The 18,788-nt window shown below is 40.2% G+C and overlaps 1 protein-coding gene across 1 annotated transcript in view; it reads left to right on the top strand.

The window, feature by feature from the left end:
- The window catches only part of daam2 (dishevelled associated activator of morphogenesis 2), a 94,791-nt gene that overhangs the window by 59,814 nt on the left and 16,189 nt on the right, over positions 1-18,788 (top strand). The window contains exons 6-17 of the mRNA XM_077583042.1: positions 4,655-4,988; positions 6,957-7,067; positions 7,950-8,053; positions 8,140-8,206; positions 8,276-8,393; positions 8,790-8,928; positions 11,921-11,979; positions 12,069-12,256; positions 13,335-13,637; positions 14,619-14,726; positions 15,967-15,996; positions 17,781-17,887. Coding sequence (XP_077439168.1) covers positions 4,655-4,988; positions 6,957-7,067; positions 7,950-8,053; positions 8,140-8,206; positions 8,276-8,393; positions 8,790-8,928; positions 11,921-11,979; positions 12,069-12,256; positions 13,335-13,637; positions 14,619-14,726; positions 15,967-15,996; positions 17,781-17,887 — 1,668 coding nt within the window. The remainder of the gene's footprint in view (positions 1-4,654; positions 4,989-6,956; positions 7,068-7,949; positions 8,054-8,139; positions 8,207-8,275; positions 8,394-8,789; positions 8,929-11,920; positions 11,980-12,068; positions 12,257-13,334; positions 13,638-14,618; positions 14,727-15,966; positions 15,997-17,780; positions 17,888-18,788) is intronic.

Raw genomic sequence — 18,788 nt, 5'->3', positions numbered from 1 at the left:
TGTATTGCTATATTGATTGTGACATATTGTATATTATTCTGTCCACAGCGGCATTTCCTGTTATGATAAGCCCACGGTATTTGCACATTCTTGGCACAAGTTGACATCAGAAGCATTAGAGGTTGTTACAGGGCTGTTATGAGATTTAAACATTTCTTGTGTGTGCGTGCGTGCATGCGCTATGGCAGCAGTCAAGGTGACAACCATGGCCATGTGGCTCACATGCACAGTAGTAGTGAATCTGGTCTGGACAAAAACATGGATAAGACTTGGCTTGGTTCTGGAACTGTTTTGCTGCATCTGTCACAGGTAGTCTGGGTATCTGTACAGGAAACGAAATTGAATAAAATCTCAAAATTATCAAGTAGAGCTCAGACTCTCACCCAAAATCTGCGTTTAATATTCATGTTCACGTTAACGAGCGAATACAGAATGTACTCGAATAGGTTATGTATTGTACTTGTATTGAAAAATCCAATTTGATCTAAACAGTAAATGGAGTGCTCTTAGCGCTTTATCTACACACCACATAGTGCCCAAAGTGCTTTAGAAAGCCTCATTCATTCATTTATTGGAAGATGTATCTAAGTATTGAACCGGAGTGCAGCTACACAGGCATGTTGATGCAGTCGTGTCATCCTATGGAAACGTTTTCTATCAAATTACTTTACTGTATTGTGTCATACCAGCTAGTTAGCGTTAAGCTAACCTGTCATCTGTCCGGCCAGCGTCCAGTGGCCTAACTCGCATTGTGTACTGCTGTAATGGCGTGCAAGGCCGGATGTGAAGTAACAAAGACAAATGTGTTGATACATTGCATAGCTGGACTTCATTGGCTGACTGCCTAATAGTTGAATTTAATGCTCATTAGCCGGTGTAATGTTTCAGCTCAGTGCAGTTGAGAGAACAGACAAGATGCAAAAACTTACATCCACACCAAAGATGGGGATTTCACAAAAGCTGGTCGTTTATTCTCACAAAAGAAGAACACTAATTGGCTGGTAGCACGTCCACACGGTCATAAGCTGAACTGTGGAACCAACCACACTTCATTTAGCATCACAAAAAGACATTAAGTCGAGTCGACCAGGAAAAATTAACGGAGCTTCAGCAACAGCGTCCTTCTCCTCCGAAGTCTGTACCACAACTGGCGAGAACACAGGGTGGGCGCTTGTACTTAGGCGCCACTTGATGACATCATCTGTCAGCGACACACCCAACCAAAGGACCCACATCCTTTACATCTGTTACACTGGCTAAATATTCCAGTAAATGCACAAAACAATTCCAGGTGCCCGGCTCGGAGGCAGCACACTTTTCACAAGATGCATGTGCCACACGTCATATATACTGAGATGTGAGAGACACGATAATGCTATGACCAAAATCTCTGGAAATTCTGATTGAGCATTCGTTTTTTTACAGCCAATTTGCATCTCTATTCGAGTCACCGCCGATTTGTGCACAGCCCTACTATCAAGGCATTCTTCTTGAAATGTGTTACCCAGTGTCTTTGTCACAGCTGTATGTCATTGATCCTCCAACAGGGTAATTACCCAAAAATAAACAGCTAAGACTGTTTAGAAGGCTAAGAACAAAACATCGGACTATTCTGAAGTGGCCATTAATGACCCATAATCTAATAATAATACTATCGAAAAAACCTTTAAATTCAGTGTTAGGCATATAGGGTCTGACGGTCTGTATGAAGGATTACTCTTCGGCTCTGATCCAAATGAGTTTTTGACAAACGGCTGTCCTTCATTCCATGGAAGTCCAAACCTCCTTTTTATTGCTTTATGATCACTTAAGATAATAATCTTATATGCTGCCGCACATAATATAACCTTTGACTGTCATTGGCCCTGCCTCAACATACACTGGTGTTCTCATCTGTCATTTGTGGTTCGTGCCATTACATTCCAAGTTATATTATGCTCTTTTTTTCTCTCTCTCTTGTCAGTGTGTGCGTTGTTGGCTTAGCCCCGCTAGTGTTTAGCGCCGCCTGAGTGCATATCGTATGCAGCGGTTGCTTCTTTGAATTGAAGACAATCCTCGTGGGTTTTCAAGTATGCAGTGGTTGTTCTCTTCTAAAGAGGAGCGAACGATTGGTCCATAAGCTACTTGAGCGTAAATGGGAAGACAGAGAAAGGACACTCCAAAGTCAGAGGAGGTTGCTTGCTACTAACTGTAGAGGAAGAGCAAGATGAGGACATCTGTGCTCTACAATGTTATAACAATACAATGGATTGCTCACACATCATTTAACAGCCCATCAAAGTACATTATGTGTATGTGTTGAGCTACACAGGACGTCTAGTTGTACATACACATACACATTTTTGAAAGCACAGAAAAATGCCAGACATCTTTCAAACTTCTAAGAACAGCATCTTTCACCTTCTGCTGCCCATACGTTCTTCACTCGGCTGTGCAGCTTCAGTCAGTATAAATTATCTCCCTCTAAGGTGGTCTTACAATTCTTGGAGAAGATTATGGCTAATACTGCAGTACTTGGGCTCTTTTCTGGCTTCACTTGACACTAGTGGGCTGGAAGAAAGTGCAGAATGCGTTCCACCTAGTGGCTGCCATACCATGTCTAATATGGTGCATTTATTTATAGATGGAGACTGCAGCTCCTGGGGAAATAATACAAGAAGCACTTTGTTTGCTGATAGATTTTGTGAGCCAAACGCATTGTCAAATTGTTTTATTTCCTTGAGGAATTTGTTGATCATGCCAGGTAAAGTGTGTGCTTTTGTTGGGAATCTGGAAATGATTGCATTTAAGTAAAAACATCTGGCCTCAATGTAGGTGCAATATTAATTTCCATGTTTTGTGCTTTTTCCATGCCTATAAAAAGTCAAACTGTGGAAGGGGTTGGTCTGTGTTGTTCTGACAGTGTCAAAACAATACATCGCTACAAATCCTCCCCATCTCCATTTTTCCCCTTCCAGTGTGTGTCCTCTTTCTCACCCTTTTGCAAGTTTGAAATTAATTCATCATGACCATCGGGAATCTGACAATGTAGGAACTAGAAGTTAATTTGTGTGCTGATTGTGGCATCACTCCAAGTTTACATATCCTGTCATTCAGCTTGTCAGCTTGATGTTAATAGCTGGCTGCTCATCTATTTAGACCAGACACGTGTCTCTTAACATACTATAGTGTTTGGAGATTTTCTTATAGCATTTGCTTTTATCATTCTTATCTCTAATTTTCTTTCTAAGGCGCAACACTCTCCTTCACTTTCTGTCGTTCATGTTCAGTATGGTACACACCATGTCACCAAAAAGCACAGTGACTATTTGTCACTCTTTAAATAGGCACGCAGACTGATTATGAGTTGGAAGACACCTGCTATCCCAATTAAAGGACACCTGTCCCTCTGGTCAGAATTTTTATCCAGGCCTGTTTCATTAGTGTTCAATTCAAAAGTAGTGGCTGATTTTGATTGTTTAATTATTATTATTTTATCTACTGCAGGGTTTCCGTGAGTCATCAAAAAGCACAAAGGCCTTTAATAGCACTAAAAAGCATTAAAAACATTGTTGATCATGTTTTATTTTGCATACAACATTGTGCAAAGGAGGCACTATAACGCAATTTAGCAATAATAAATGTGATTCAAATACCAATTGTTTTGAATTTGAAAAGAAAAATGTAATGTTCTGTCTCCAACGTCCAACATGAAACACTAATATCACCTAGTGGCAAAAGAAATACACATAAATCTGAGTCAATGTTTTACACTTGTTTTAACTGTTTAGTATATATTTTTTACTTAATGAATTACTTACTATAAAATTACTTCATCAGTGAACTAAAAAGATACAACCACATTTGTATTTGGTAACCATATTTTTCCACTTTAATGTTGATTTAACAAGAGTATGAAAAACTTGAAAATTTTTTTTTATTTTACATTTAAAACAGATATGTGCGATTCATTTGCAATTAATCACGAATTAACTGTGGAAATCATGTGATTAATTATGATAAAAAAAAATTATCTCTTGACAGCCTTAATGTATAAATAGTATATGCATAGAAGTATGTATATGGGTGTACACGTGTGTTATGCAGTGCAACAGGGGCATTGAATTAGTTTTAGGTTGCATTAAAACGGCATTTAATTAAAAGCAATAAATTAGAATTGCTCGTAACTGCAGAAACTCTCTATTGTTACTTTTATAAGTTTCAAGTGATGTCTGTGACCATTGTGGGTTTTTCATTCGTTAACAGAAGGGTACCAACAATTTTGTCCGTGTGTGTATGTATTGTCAGTCGGCGCATTGCATATAGTGCTTGCAAACATGTTACCGAGGCTTGGAAGGTTTTTTGTGTGTTTTTCTTTTTTTGTTTTTAAATTGGATGTACAGTAGGAGTGGAACTGATTATATTAAAGTCAGGAATGAGCTTAAGTAATTAGACTGTCCCTAGTTTAATGTCACGCTATGCTTCTACAAATCACAAGGGAGCCTTTACTCCTTTGCAATATTTGATTACATTAGTCAAGGTCTTTCATAATATTCAGTGGTTTTATGCTAAATTGAATGAATATATATTATGCTTAATAGCTGTATTTAAAACAGTACCAGCTTTTGTATAGCTTATTGCTAAGTCAGTAAAATTTCATCCATTCCCTTTTCAGGTTTGTGACACGCTTCATCGAGCTGGATGGCCTCACCTGCCTCCTCAATTTCCTGCGCAGCATGGACTACGAAACCTCGGAGAGCCGCGTCCACACCTCCATCATCGGGTGTATCAAGGCTCTCATGAACAATTCTCAGGGGCGAGCGCACGTGCTCGCTCACCCGCAGAGCATCAACACCATTTCGCAGAGCCTGCGGACGGAGAATGTAAAGACCAAAGTGGCCGTCCTGGAGATTCTTGGGGCAGTGTGTCTGGTCCCCGACGGACACAAGAAAGTATTGCAGGCCATGGCTCACTACCAGAAATACGCAGCAGAGCGGTCTCGTTTTCAGGTGTGGCAAACTCACATATTTAAAATTCCTGGTTCACACATACTGGTGTCTTCTGAGAGGCTTGGGCTGACAGCAAATCTGGAGGGGCGGGGCGGGGGGTGGGGGGTTGTTATGCTAGAGCATACAGAAAGCTTTGATGCAGCTTCTGACCTGAAGAGGTTGTTTAAAGCAATGGTAGTTATTACAAAAAACAGCCAACAGGTGGCAGCAGAGTATAAGAGATCAGCCAGGGCCATGTTGCAACAAGCTCTTTTCCCCCACTGTTTGCATAGGTTTGTGAATATTGATGAAACTATATTCTAATGCTAATTGCTCCAAAACGGAAACAGATACAAATATACTTTTTTCCTGGTGGAAGAAGAGACTCTAATCTTTCTTTTCATATGAGGATCCTTTGTTGACATTTTTTTAGCGCATGTGCGAAGGAGTGGCAGAAAACGCTGGCTGTATAGACATAGCGTATACGAAGAAAGTAAGTGGGCGAAATCGCCGCTAGTTAAGCACTTAAACGGAGAAGCTTAATGTAAGTATTGGCGACAAAACTGAAACTATTGAAGGCCCATATGAGACATGGGATGATGACAAAATTTGGTCCGACTCACCTGTTTCCTGGCCATATGTCTGCTTTTGGGACGTTTACTCTTATTTAATACAAAGTCCTGTGCAAAGCTGGGTAATTATTCTTCATTGAAGTGTTCTTTGTCACTTGTCTTGTGATGTGAGAATTTCAATGGCATCTGGTCTCTAGTTAACAACTAAATATCACAGCTTACACAATTCTTCTTTTCCAATCCAGTCTTGGACAAACATGCAGTCATGTTACGTAGCATTAGCATACAACCGTTGTAGCACCTTTAATGCAGCTGTCAGGATAGGACTTAATAACTATAGCTACTGCGTACAAAAGTGAGGTCGGCGAGTATCAAAACACAGATGCAGAATGCAATATTTATTCGGATAAGATCAACAATATGTGGACACTCAAGGGAAAAACTAGGCACAAAAATAGATTTTGTCTCATGTTTAGGAATCCATAACACAATTCTGATACTCGTTGCCTTTTGATCCTCCGTTTGTAACGCTGGACGGCTTTTTCTTTAGCCTTCTCTTTTACCGATCCAGGATAGCCCATTTCAAGATGAGGAACCAGTCAGGGTGGTTGGCGATCGCGCTTTGGAACACCTGAATAAAACCGCAGAACAATATGACTCAGTGGATTTTATAATGCACAAACTCGATTTATTATTTCTTTAAATCCTCTCCAAATAACAAATATATAGTCAAAAGTACTTACCGGCAATAAAGTGAGCCTCACAAACCCGTCCGCATCAGTCTGAATCCAGGCTTTGATCGGCAAGTTATACCCTCCCGGCTTGCAGCTATTTCTTTCATTTTTCGCGGCCCCTTTCGGTAGGAATGTGATAAAAAATACTTTTTTACAGGCCCCCAACGGGCCGTACAATTGATGGCACAACAAGAATGAACCATCTGCTTCTCTTTATCCTCCTCCAAATGAGCAAAACCATCAAACTCCATGTAAAACACGTTTCATGCCACAGTTTCCCGTGATGCAACGTGTGAAACATAAACAATACGTCACACAGGATCCTCCTATAGGTTCCATGTTTTTATAGCAATAGAGCACAATATTCTGTGGGCCTTTCAAAATCAGTCAAAGTCCAGTAAAACAGCCGGGAGCGAAGGGGGTTGCTTCAGTCAATATGACTGGGAGTGAAGGAGTTTTAAGAACATAACGAAGTTGGGTGTGAACATCTAGAGTTATGGAGGTCAGGAATATGTAGTGTTTTATTTACAAAAGAGTTAGTTACCTCTTGTGTTATCTGATCCCACCACTGTTATTTTAACACCGACTTGTGTGTGAATCATGAAGACATCAGTCAAAAATGTGACTTTTGCTTGTTTATTACTTAAACAACATTAATAACAAACTCTCCCATCTGTTTGCAGACGCTGCTGAATGAGCTGGACAAGAGTACGGGACGCTACAGAGACGAGGTCAACTTGAAGACTGCTATTATGTCCTTCATCAACGCTGTGCTCAACGCTGGCGCAGGAGAGGTCAGCTCCAACACATACTATACATATTAGACCTGACCATGTCAAACATTTGCATTTGTCAACACTGTTTCAATATTTATATTTGTAAGTTAAAATTAGCATAGATGTTGAAACATTTTGGAGCTGTTGCCATTTTTCAATGAGATCGCTTCCATTTGTGGATGTTGGATTGTGCCCTGATCCCATCTGGAGTGCACATACTTACTCTCTAATCAATGACAATTTGATCTATGTAGTCTTCTGGCACGGGCATTAATCTCCCTGAAATGCGCTCCCCCTCCACTCAAAAATGTGAATTTGCTTATTGTTGCTTGTGCAGACTGATGTATGAGCAGAGTTTGACACCTTAGGGCTGTTTTCGCATATAAGCGTAGCGTGTTCACTGTAAATCTCGATTTTAGACCTTTAGAGTAAGTAAAGACATGTACAAGTACGATTCTTTGATATTGATCCTGAGAAGAGCCAACATTTTCAATAAAGTTCATTTGGTTTCTTTTAAACGCTAAAAGGTATCCATTTGCTTTTTATTCAAACTAAATCTGCCAATGTCACACAGTCTAATCAGCGGTCTAGGATATAACAAAGTCCAATCTGAATCTTATGTATTGGCACTGGTAAAAGGTACTTCATTTATGTAGCGCTTTTACATCTTACAAGGCCCTCAAAGCGCTTTACGTTCGACTACTCATTCACCTACTGATGACGCAGCCTCAGGAGCAACTGGGGGTTCAATATCTTGCTCAAGAATACATCAACGTGGTCACAATGGTACAGGACCCAACCCACAACCTCTCGGTTGCGAGACGGCCATTCTAGCATTGAGCCACGCCGCCCCGTATTTTTGTTCACACTGCATTCTGCCATCTGCTCTTCTATCTCCAGGACAACCTTGAGTTCCGCCTCCACCTGAGGTATGAATTATTGATGTTGGGTATCCAACCAGTCATTGACAAGCTTCGAGAGCATGAAAATGCCACTCTGGATCGGTGAGTGGCAATCAAGCAAGGGAAAAAGCATCTTACCAGGAATTATGGCAAAAGATGGGAAATTCTTACATTGTTTTTTTCATCAGGCATTTGGACTTTTTTGAGATGGTACGCAATGAGGACGACTCTGAATTGGCCAAAAGGTTTGACATGGTAAGTAATGCAGCGTGATGTCGGATTGGGATGTTTAGACAGTAATGCAAACGTTATTATACTCAACAGACCCATATAGACACCAAAAGTGCCAGTGCCATGTTTGAGCTGGTTAAAAAGAAACTGAGCCACTCGGATGCCTACCCACACCTTCTCTCCATCCTCCAACACTGCCTGCAGATGCCATGTGAGTTGCTACATGTTATACTAGTGTAGAAAATTGGCTTGACAAATTGGGGAAAGCTGTTGATAGACAGTTACCATTAACAGTTGTAACAATTATTAGCAGACAACATTGTGCAGTCCCTGCTTTTCAGACATCAACATTACCCCAAAATACTTAAAGTATTGTTTTTGTTGTAATTTAAAATATACTGACTTGTTGCTCTGTCAAAACACTAGTAATGCATATGTGAACATTTAAAGATGATTAAGAACATAAAATGGGCCTGTACTGGATGTCATCTGATTTAGCTAAACCCTCAATATCAAATTCAATAATCTAATTAATCTGAATCGTGACCTCCAAAATGTAAATATAAAATTAAACATTTTGCCTTTGTGCTTTAACCTCCACATTCAGATAAGCGTGGTGGTAGCAGCATGCATCACTGGCAGCTTCTCGACAGGATCCTCCAGCAGATAGTCCTGCAGGACGACAAAGGGGAGGACCCCGACCTTTCCCCTCTGGACAACTTCAATGTCAAAAACATAATTCGCATGTAAGTCAAACACGGGCCTCTAGAGTCTTCGTTACAACAGCATATATACCAATCTTATCATTTTTACCTGCCAGGCAGTCTTTAAAAAAAGGCAGAGAATGTACTGTAATTCCTCAGGAAGGTGAGGCAAAGAGAAGGTGGCAGCAGGGGGTCTTGGGCGAAATGTGAGGATGTGGCGCTCTGTGCGTGAATGGGCACGAAAGAGGAAACCTGAGATCAAAAGAAAATTACTCTAATCGTGTTAGGCATGCAGGCCAGCCAAGTGAGCCATGTATAGGTGCGGCCGCACAGCCTCTTGGCTTCATGTCAGTGGTTTTGTTCATGTACTTATTTAGGATGTTTGCTTTTAGTCTTCATGGGAATTAATGGCCACTGGCAGATCTCAGCACATTATCCATACTTTTGACGTGGTTTGCTTTACCTGCCGTTACTGACTGCACTTGCATAAACGGCGATATTCAAATGTCGCCCTGATTCGAGCTATACACTAAAGAAGGTGCTGCAATATAAACAGAATTATCTATTAACCTTGCTACAATCAAAACGTCTCCAGGAACTACTTATAACACATTTAATAGCTAGTCAATCTGGTGACTGGTGGTTGTATATTACTTTAGCTAATGCTAAATGCTAACTTGCTTGATAGATAAACAGCGCTAAACAAGTCAATGCGCTCACCATTATCCAACCTTTTTTGCTTAGTCCCCGCAGTTATTGAATGTTGTCTGTGCCGCCTGTTTATAAGTATGTTCATAAGTAACTGCAGCATTAGGCTAGTACATTTCCCATGATTCTTTGACATGTAAGCAGGAAATAGTTCCAGTTCCGGTATGACAAAAACATGGACCGCCTGCAAGCGATAAGATGAGAATGAGACCACAAACGTGAATGAGGAAGTAAATGGGAATGAATTTAACAGTTAAATTTCTTTTTAGTTGGTTTATCTTATAAGTCGCTGTGACAACTATGTGATTGACTTACACATGGCCCAAACAATTGGCTTGTTGACTGGGCTAATAAAAAAAAAATTGTTACACCACAATGGGTGGGGCCTGTGTAAAAGTGGGACAAAAAACAGGGCTGGCGAAATTTCCAAAATCTCAAAACGGGACTGTCACATTAACTCGCGACATCTGGTCACCTTCTACATGGGGGTGTAATATGGCCTTGACTCTACCCTTCCCTTGGATCATGATCTATAAGCACTCCACACAAGTACTACCGTGGAAACATGGACCAACAGATTTAGAATAAGCTCAATAATCAGTTTATTTCTATTACTGAAGATCAATGATGTGTACGTTCATTCAGTGGTGAAAGAAGCATGAAACGTAGTGTGGTAAACCTTGGCCCATCTGCTCCTACCACTGTACATTCATTCAGTCACTATTTTTGTTCTATTAGAGCACTTGAGCGTAATTCTTTCCAGTAGCGCCTAGACAGCAAACTTGGATGGCGCATGTAAGCTCAGCCGTTCATTAAAAACCATAGTAGATCCATCACCGGGAGGCAAAGCTATCCCTCCCGCCAAAGTCTTGTTGCGTTTCCATAAATGATCTTAAAAGTAAATTATACCTGGAAAAGTGATTCATAAACTGAGATTTCCACACAAGGTTGGCAGAGTGCCACAGGCCCCTGTAGTCGATGGGTGAAAACATGCGTCTTGTGCTGCTGTGGTTTTAGGGGAAGTGATGGGGGTTGGAGAGGTTAAATCAACTGCAAAAGCAATGTAGTCATTCATCAGATGTGGTCACCATGACGACATGTGACCCACACCTCAACATGTGTACAGCAGCCTCTTTTCCACTGCTATGTAAAGTTGTTTAACAGTGTAGTTTTTGTCTTTTTTGAGGGGTGTTGGATCCTCAAAACCAAGGGTCTACAGACTTTAAAAAATAATTTAAAAAAAGGTTTGCTATGGAATCTTAAATTGGAAGTCAACCTGAAACATGTCTTACTAATGATATGTTATATGTGACCCCACTAGTCTAAACATGATATTCTGGTTAATAATACATTTGTGGAATATGAGTTATGCAGCAAAATCCAGCTGTTTTTATCTATCTCAGGGAGAGGCCATTTTGCCACATGCTGTCGACTTATGATGACATTGCAGTTGCTAAGGGCTCAGGCAATGACCAATCGCAGCTCACCTGTTTTCTGAAGCTGAGCTTTGATCGGTTGTTACCTGAGACCTGAGTAACTGCAATGTAATTTTCCCTCGACAGCAAGTGTCAAAATGGCCGTCTTCTGACATTCATAAAAACTGCTGGATTTTGCTGCCTAACTCATATTCCACTAATGCAATATTACCCTAAATACTGAGTTTAGTCTTGTGGGGCTGCATGGAACATATTATTGTCAATGAATTTTGGGGGGAGGGGGGACCTCCCCTTTAATAATATGCAATAGTATAGAACAACCAGCATTTATGGCAGTTTGTAGGTTAAACTGTTTTCCATTATGTTAGTGACATTTTTTTTATTCTCTCAACTCCAGCCAAGGCTCCTCTCGATACTCAAGGTTTTACTCAAGTCTCTTTCCCCTCAAATTGTGGTACCTTTATTAACAATTATCAGCTTTTTGCTTCTCGTTCATTTCTAAAAAGATTTTTTCTTTTCATTTTTACCTCCATAAACTTATCCCACTCCTGCAGTTTTCGCAAATTGCTTTATTATTTTCAATTGACTAATTTACAACAAAAATACCCCAAATTTAAAGTATTCACTTGAACTGATTCAAATCCCGCAAGATTTCTTTTAACTTTAACATACTTTAACCTGTTTAACCTGCAGCAAGCAAGTCAAAACTGGGCAAATAATTGATCACATACTCATCCGTAAACACGTTGGGCATTACATTTGTCCAAAAAAATAAAATACAATGTCCAGGCTTGGCTCAGTTTGACTGCATTTGACTCCCAATTCACTTGCCAGTCCATCTGTCTGCACCATTGCATCGTTTCACTCACTGTGGTTTTGCGGCTTCACAGGCTGGTCAATGAGAATGAGGTGAAACAGTGGAGAGACCAGGCTGAGAAGTTCCGGAAAGGTAAGACACCACGCAGACACCATATGATGATTTCTTATTAGTAGTGTAGCTTGTATATGTAACTTGGTTTGTTCTCCTCCTCGCTTCAGATCATGCCGAGCTGCTTGGCAAACTAGAGAGGAAGGAGCGAGAGTGTGAGACCAAGACCCAAGAAAAAGACGACATGATGAAGACTCTGAACAAGATGAAGGATAAACTCCAGCGTGAGGGTGTTGAGCTGCGCTCAGCCAGGGAACAAGTCCTGGATCTATCAACACGCATCAACGACTGTATTTCGGTATGAAGTCATGCTTTTTATACTAGAGGAAAAATCATTTTGGGCATCATTCCTTTGTCAGGTCTCAGCCACATTTCCTTCGAGTGGTACAGTTCACCACAGTTCTAAGCCTTGCTACAGAACTCTGTTTCATTTTAACCCATGGCTTAACCATGGCTTTGGCTTACCCTTCAGTGGAAATTCAAGCTAAATTGCAATTAGTCTGTTAGTGAACCAAACTGAAATTAACTTAGTGGAAAAAAACTAAACAAAAGTTGTTGTAGTATTCATTAATTTTGTTGCCATTCATGAATGCCAATTCAAAGTCCTTAAATGTGTTCAGTTCTAACTATTTACTAATAGCACATAAAACTAAGTGCATTTTCTGTAGAAATTGCATAGGAATGCTGAAAGATAAATGCTACTAGCTGAATGCTAAGTTGAATTCTCATGCAATAAATTGAATGATAAATTATGTGAAAATTACAAAGTATTAATAGTGAAATAATTAGACAATGATTAGTATTCAATATTGCATTTGTACTAAAGAGTTGTCCTATTGGATGGAACACAGGTCTTCCAGTTTGGCAGGCAATTACTCAAACCACTGTGCCATTGCTGCCGCAGAAGAATCTGTGAATTGTATATAGTTGTATATAGTTTCATATACTGAAAGCTTGTGTTGAATTTGAATTATCAGTATAGACTGGAGTAAAAACCTAATAATGATAAATGACATCAAAAGTAATGGCTGTGAAATAATTTTACAATGATTAGTATTCAATATTGTATTTGTACTAAAGAGTTTCCCAAGCAAGGTGTGAACCCAGGTCTTCGAGTGTGGCAGGCAATTGCTCAAACCACTGTTCCATTGCTGCCGTAGAAAATTGTGCGAATACTGTAGGTAATGTGGTATCAGACGATAAATACACCGAAAGCCGTGAATTTTTTAAGCAATTTGAACGATGTAAATCGGAAGTATTATGTGGGAGTTGTTTCACGGCAAAAAATTGTGGTGAATAGAAATCACAATAACATATGTGCTTCAGCATTCCCACAATAATGTTACACAATTGAATCCTAACTTTATCTCCCACAGGTGGGCATTGTGTCTTTCCCACCACCACCTCCTCTTCCCGGAGCTCCCATGGCTCCACCTCCACCACCAATGACGGGTGGCTTTCCTCCGCCTCCTCCTCCGCTGCCCGTCAGCTGCCCACCTCCGCCGCCGCCACCACCTCCACCTGGCGCCCCGCCTCCTCCACCAGGAGCTCCTCCCATTTTTGGAATCCCGCCTCCCCCTATTCCCTCTTCATTCAGTTCGACCAGCACGCTCCGCTCCAAGTCCATCCCTCAGCCCTCGCATCCGCTGAAATCGTTCAACTGGGCGAAGCTCGGAGAGGTGAGGCATGACTGGCAACATCAGAATCAATCTTGAAAATAATCCCATGTGGCTTGTTGTCCTTTTATTTGTCATGATTATGTTTTCTACTTAAGGTCAACCCCCCATTTTTGCAGGGACAATGATATGTTATATGCAGCACCACTAGTCTTAATATTGTATTCGTTTAGATGGGAACTTTCACCAGATCTTTTATCTTGAATGCTCGCTATACTAATAATAACAACCAGGAGACTGCATATTCTCAGATGAACTATTTACTGGATGTGTGCACAGCTGTGGAGCCTTATCTGCTGAATGCGGAAGAAGGTCTGCTCTATTTAAAAAGGTCTCTACTCTTATACTGTCTTGGCCGCCCAACCACATGGGGGGCGGCTCAGCCTTGCCCATCTGAAAATGTGTGACCTGATGGTCTTAACTGGTTTCAACTAGATAAGTGCGCCAAAGTGCATATAGATATAGGCCAAGCCAGGACCGGTCACAGCGACACAACAGCCTAGCTCAAGTCACCTATCAAATCATTAAGAGACCTAATCTAACAATTGTGTTAGTGGAATACGAGTTAAGCAGCAAAATCCAGCCATTTTTATCCATCTCAGGGGGTGGCCATTTTGCCGCTTGCTGTCGACTGAAGATGAAATCAATGTTGCTCAGGTAACAACCAATCACAGCACAGCTTCAGAAAGCTGGTGAACTGTGAATGGTCGTTGCTTGAGCCCCGAGCAACATTGATGTAATTTTAAGTCGACAGCAAGTGGCAAAATGGCCGCCCCTTGAGATGGATAAAAACAGCTGGATTTTGCGTCATAACTCATATTCCACAAATGTAATATTAATCAGAATGTCATGTTTACACTAGTGAGGTCACATATAACATATTATTGTCAAGAATTGTTTACGGTTGACATCCACTCTTAACTATTACAAAACGAGGACATTAGTTGCAAATACTAACGGCCCTTATTTGTTTGTCTTCATTAGCATATGATCAATGGCACGATCTGGAATGAAATTGATGACCTGAACGCTTTCAAAATCCTTGACCTCAAGGACATAGAGAAGATGTTTTCTGCCTATCAGAGACAGCAGGTTTGTATTTTCCACCCAGCATAATGAAATGCATGTTAATGGCATGTGTGCGTGTTGATGTTGTGTAGTGTTAGCATACTGTAGAGAGACAAAGATTTTTATTAGGATCATCATGTCATAACAGATTACCATCCATTCATAGTGCAAAATTTTCTTGATTATTTAACGTGTGTGACACCGCCAAGGGCCCAGCTGAATGACACATTGTAGAGTTGGAGCAGAGAGACTGCAATCGTGGAACTTAAGCACATTTTTGGGAATGCTACAGAGGTGTCTTAATCTGGATCGGCCTAGACATTTAATCGAGTCAGTTTTGCTCCAGACAAAAGGGGAGCTTTAAAAGAAAAGAAAAAAACATTATTTTGTGTACAAATGAGAGTACTTTAAGTTAATCCATGTACCCGATACTTTATTAGTTACATCTGCTCAATTTGCTAATGTAAGAAGTGAAAAAGATCCATTTAGATTATTTTATGTTTATTATTTTGATTCTAATTTTCACCTGCACTGCGTGTAATGATTAATTACAAACTACATCATCATCTGTCAACTTTTAGACTTTCACTTCCTTAAGTGATAGACAAGAGACAGGATTACGAACGAAAGGTGAAAGCACCCTTTTAATAACTTGCGATTTAAAACAGCCTTTTTCGTCACTGTAAGTCTTAAATGTTCTCTGACAGCCCGGCCGCATGCGTAGACTTCTTTTAGAGGTTAATGAGTCATTGGAAATCGTTGACAGTGATGTATTACATGTATTAATTTATACATAGTAAGTTATTATAACTGGCTTCAACCACTAGTTCAATGTAAATTTATTTTGGGTATAGCAGGCATATAAAAAACCAATGATCTTAATTGGTATGACATTTTAGTTCCAGTGAATTCATGTTGGAATAGCTGACTTCTCAAGCTGGACATGTGCCCTGCGTAGATTTATTTCACGCGCTATGCTCATTTGTCATTTTCCTGTGTTTTCCATGTCAAAGCAGGTGTTTGATGTTTCAATCAAGAACACATAGTAACAATCATGGCTTTATTAAGAAAAATAACCCTTTTGACTTAGCGCTAGACTGTGTGTTATTTATTTTATTTTATTGCTCCAATTGGGCTTCTCAGCTTGCGCTTGTAGCGTGCACAGTTGAAGTTCTCTGCTCTACAAGCCAACACTGTGTCGCTGCTTCAAGTGCTAATCTTTGCATGTGTTTTGTGTCTCTGCGCTCTCCGGCTGCCTGGGCAGGACCTGCTCACTAACCAATCCTTCAAGCAGGTGAGTTCAAGGCTTCTTTACGACACTGTTTGCTACTTTCAATGTCGCTGGTTGGCGCCTTCTCTTCTTGCGATGCAGGTGGCTGCAAAATGCTTTTTTTTTTCAGATGTCATTTGTTTCTCATTCTGTGACAGTATTTGTAATGGTCACATAACTATTTAGACTTGTTTGGGTAATATGCAACAGGTAAGTGACCTATGCCGTCCCTTATTATGAATTATTGACAAAAATAAATAGATTTTGAGATTTTTACCTAAATATTCTCCATAACTCATTCACTCCCAGTCATATTGACTGAAGCAACCCCCTTCGCTCACGGCTGTTACTGGATTTTGACAGATTTTCCAAGGCCCACAGAATATTGTGTTCTATTGCTATAAAAACATGCCAAAAGAAAGATTAGAGTCTCTGCTTTCATCAGGAAAAAAATTATATTTGTATCTGTTTCGGTTTTGCAGCAATTGGCATTAGAATATAGCTATGTTTCATCATGATTCACAAACCTGTTGAAAATACTGGGGAAAAGAGCTTGTTGCAAGATGGCCCTGGTTGATCTCTTATACTCTGCTTCCACCTGCTGGCTGTTTTTGTAATAACTACCATTGCTTTAAGCAACCTCTTCAGGTCAGAGGCAGCATCAAAGCCTTCTGTATGCTCTAGCATAAAAAAAAACATTAAAACAAAAAACGTATGAATAAATTTTGGGGACCAAATATTTAAAATGGAACGTTTTTAGGAGCAAATTTTCATTTCCCAGCAGCCCAAAGGTTTAAATTTGTAAATTTGTAATTTGTTTTTAGCCGACAGTAGCTAGCATGTCTCAGGAAACCTGGAGTTCTTTGCCCTTAATGTCACTTCACAAATGATTTATATAAATGGACATAGCAACCAATAAAAGTCGAAATAAACATTATGTGACCTTCCAGCACGAAATCGAACAGAAGCCAGACGCACGTTCAGCTGTGTTGCATAACGACGGAAGGTCAACACTTTGCTGTCGTCATGGGATCCGGACAGCCATAAATATTTGTAATCCAAATATATTTGATTGGCAGCTCCAGGATCTCTGTCTTTAACGATTTCATTTATTGTACTTATGTACTAAAGTTATGTCAATCATGCACGCGTTAAACACTCCTCTGTTTACATGCGAGCGCCTCCCATTAGGGCAGAATATATATATTTATATATATATACATACACACACACACATACACACACACACACACATAGGAACATAATGTTGAAACTCCACTACATTTTGGTCACTGCCAGTTAAAACTTGTGAAAAGATAAAGTTTTTTTTCCCAGTTAACAGCTTTAAGCAGGCAAATAAATCGTTTCAGCAAAGAGGACTTTGGCAACCCCAGTGAAAGTAGTCATCCTTCAGTGCCAACTTGCATCCGCTGCCAGCCAGTGGAGGTCAATGCAAGCATGAGAAGATGACATTTTTCTTTGCAAGCTTCATCTGATTTATACATGTCACACCCAACAACCTCAAAAAGGACTTTCTAGCAAGCAGGAAACTGTCTTGCATACTAAATAGACTGTGTTTAACATTCAACCCCAAGCAATTTTCCCACACATACAGTTTATTCTTCCTAACTCATTTGGAATTTGAATGCATTTGTGTGACACACACAAAAAAGGTTACATCTTGACTCATCTACAAGTGCATAAAAGGTGTTAAAGATGTCGGCAGTAATGTCTTGTTATGTAGAAGTTGTCTATGAGCCATGTTGTGACATCCATTCATCTCTTTCAATGCCCTTTTATTTGTGCAGAAGGAGACCGGTTCGATGGATGACATCTACGTCAGCACGCGGAAAGTCAAGGAGCTGTCAGTCATTGATGGCCGACGTGCGCAGAACTGTGTCATCCTCCTTTCAAAGTAGGTGTTAGTCCACGCGACATCACACCAGCAACAAACTATGACAGAGCAGTTTTTGGGTCAAAGGTCAGAGTGGCATGTACAAAATCTTTTGTTTGTTCTTAACGGAGAATAACAACCATCTATCAATCCAAACATCTAGATGGCAATTTAAAAATGCTTTAAAAAAATTGATAGATATTCAGTAGTAATTGATTCACATGTAAACACACACCTCCTCAAGTCCCATTCCATCTGAATGGAGATCAATTGTCATCATTCAAGAGCCACTCAGAAAAATGTTTTCCGTTTGTCTCCTCACTGCACTTCCTCAAACCCCTCTGGAGACTTTGATCACTGACCCCTCTCGCTTTCCAGATCAATAATCATAGGCTTCCTAGAGTCTGTCTTTGTCTGAGGAACCTGCAGTGGGTCCCTTGACTCAATAGTCTGTCAATATTGCACGAGCCAGGGGTCCAAAACCTAAAATAAGGTCAGCGGTCAGTCAATAAGACTTTAATGTGCGAGCTGACAATGCTATTATTGATCACAACCCAGAACACTTAACACTGCTCAGGGGCGCCGAGGACAGCTGGCAGTGGTCCCAGGACTGACACCAACCCAGATGTGTACATTCAGTGTTAGTCAAATGATTCATAATTGCACTTTGTGAGATTATGACAGTAAATTAAAAGGAAAGTGTGTGTGTGCTCCATGAAGCAGTGGGGAAATCAGACTGTGAGAGGCAAATGTGACCATCAAACATTTTCTTGTCAAAACCTGAATACATAAAAATTTGCTGGTGGAACATGCTGCAATTTTCTGTTTAATGTTTTCCATTATATCATTATTATACTCAGCAAATTATTTACTAGCTACACACATCTGATCTGTGTTTTGACTTTGTAAAGATGAGTTTTGG

This window comes from Vanacampus margaritifer, chromosome 1 (assembly GCF_051991255.1).
Source record: "Vanacampus margaritifer isolate UIUO_Vmar chromosome 1, RoL_Vmar_1.0, whole genome shotgun sequence".
Lineage (NCBI taxonomy): Eukaryota > Metazoa > Chordata > Actinopteri > Syngnathiformes > Syngnathidae > Vanacampus > Vanacampus margaritifer.
This window is presented reverse-complemented; position numbering and strand designations above follow the sequence as displayed.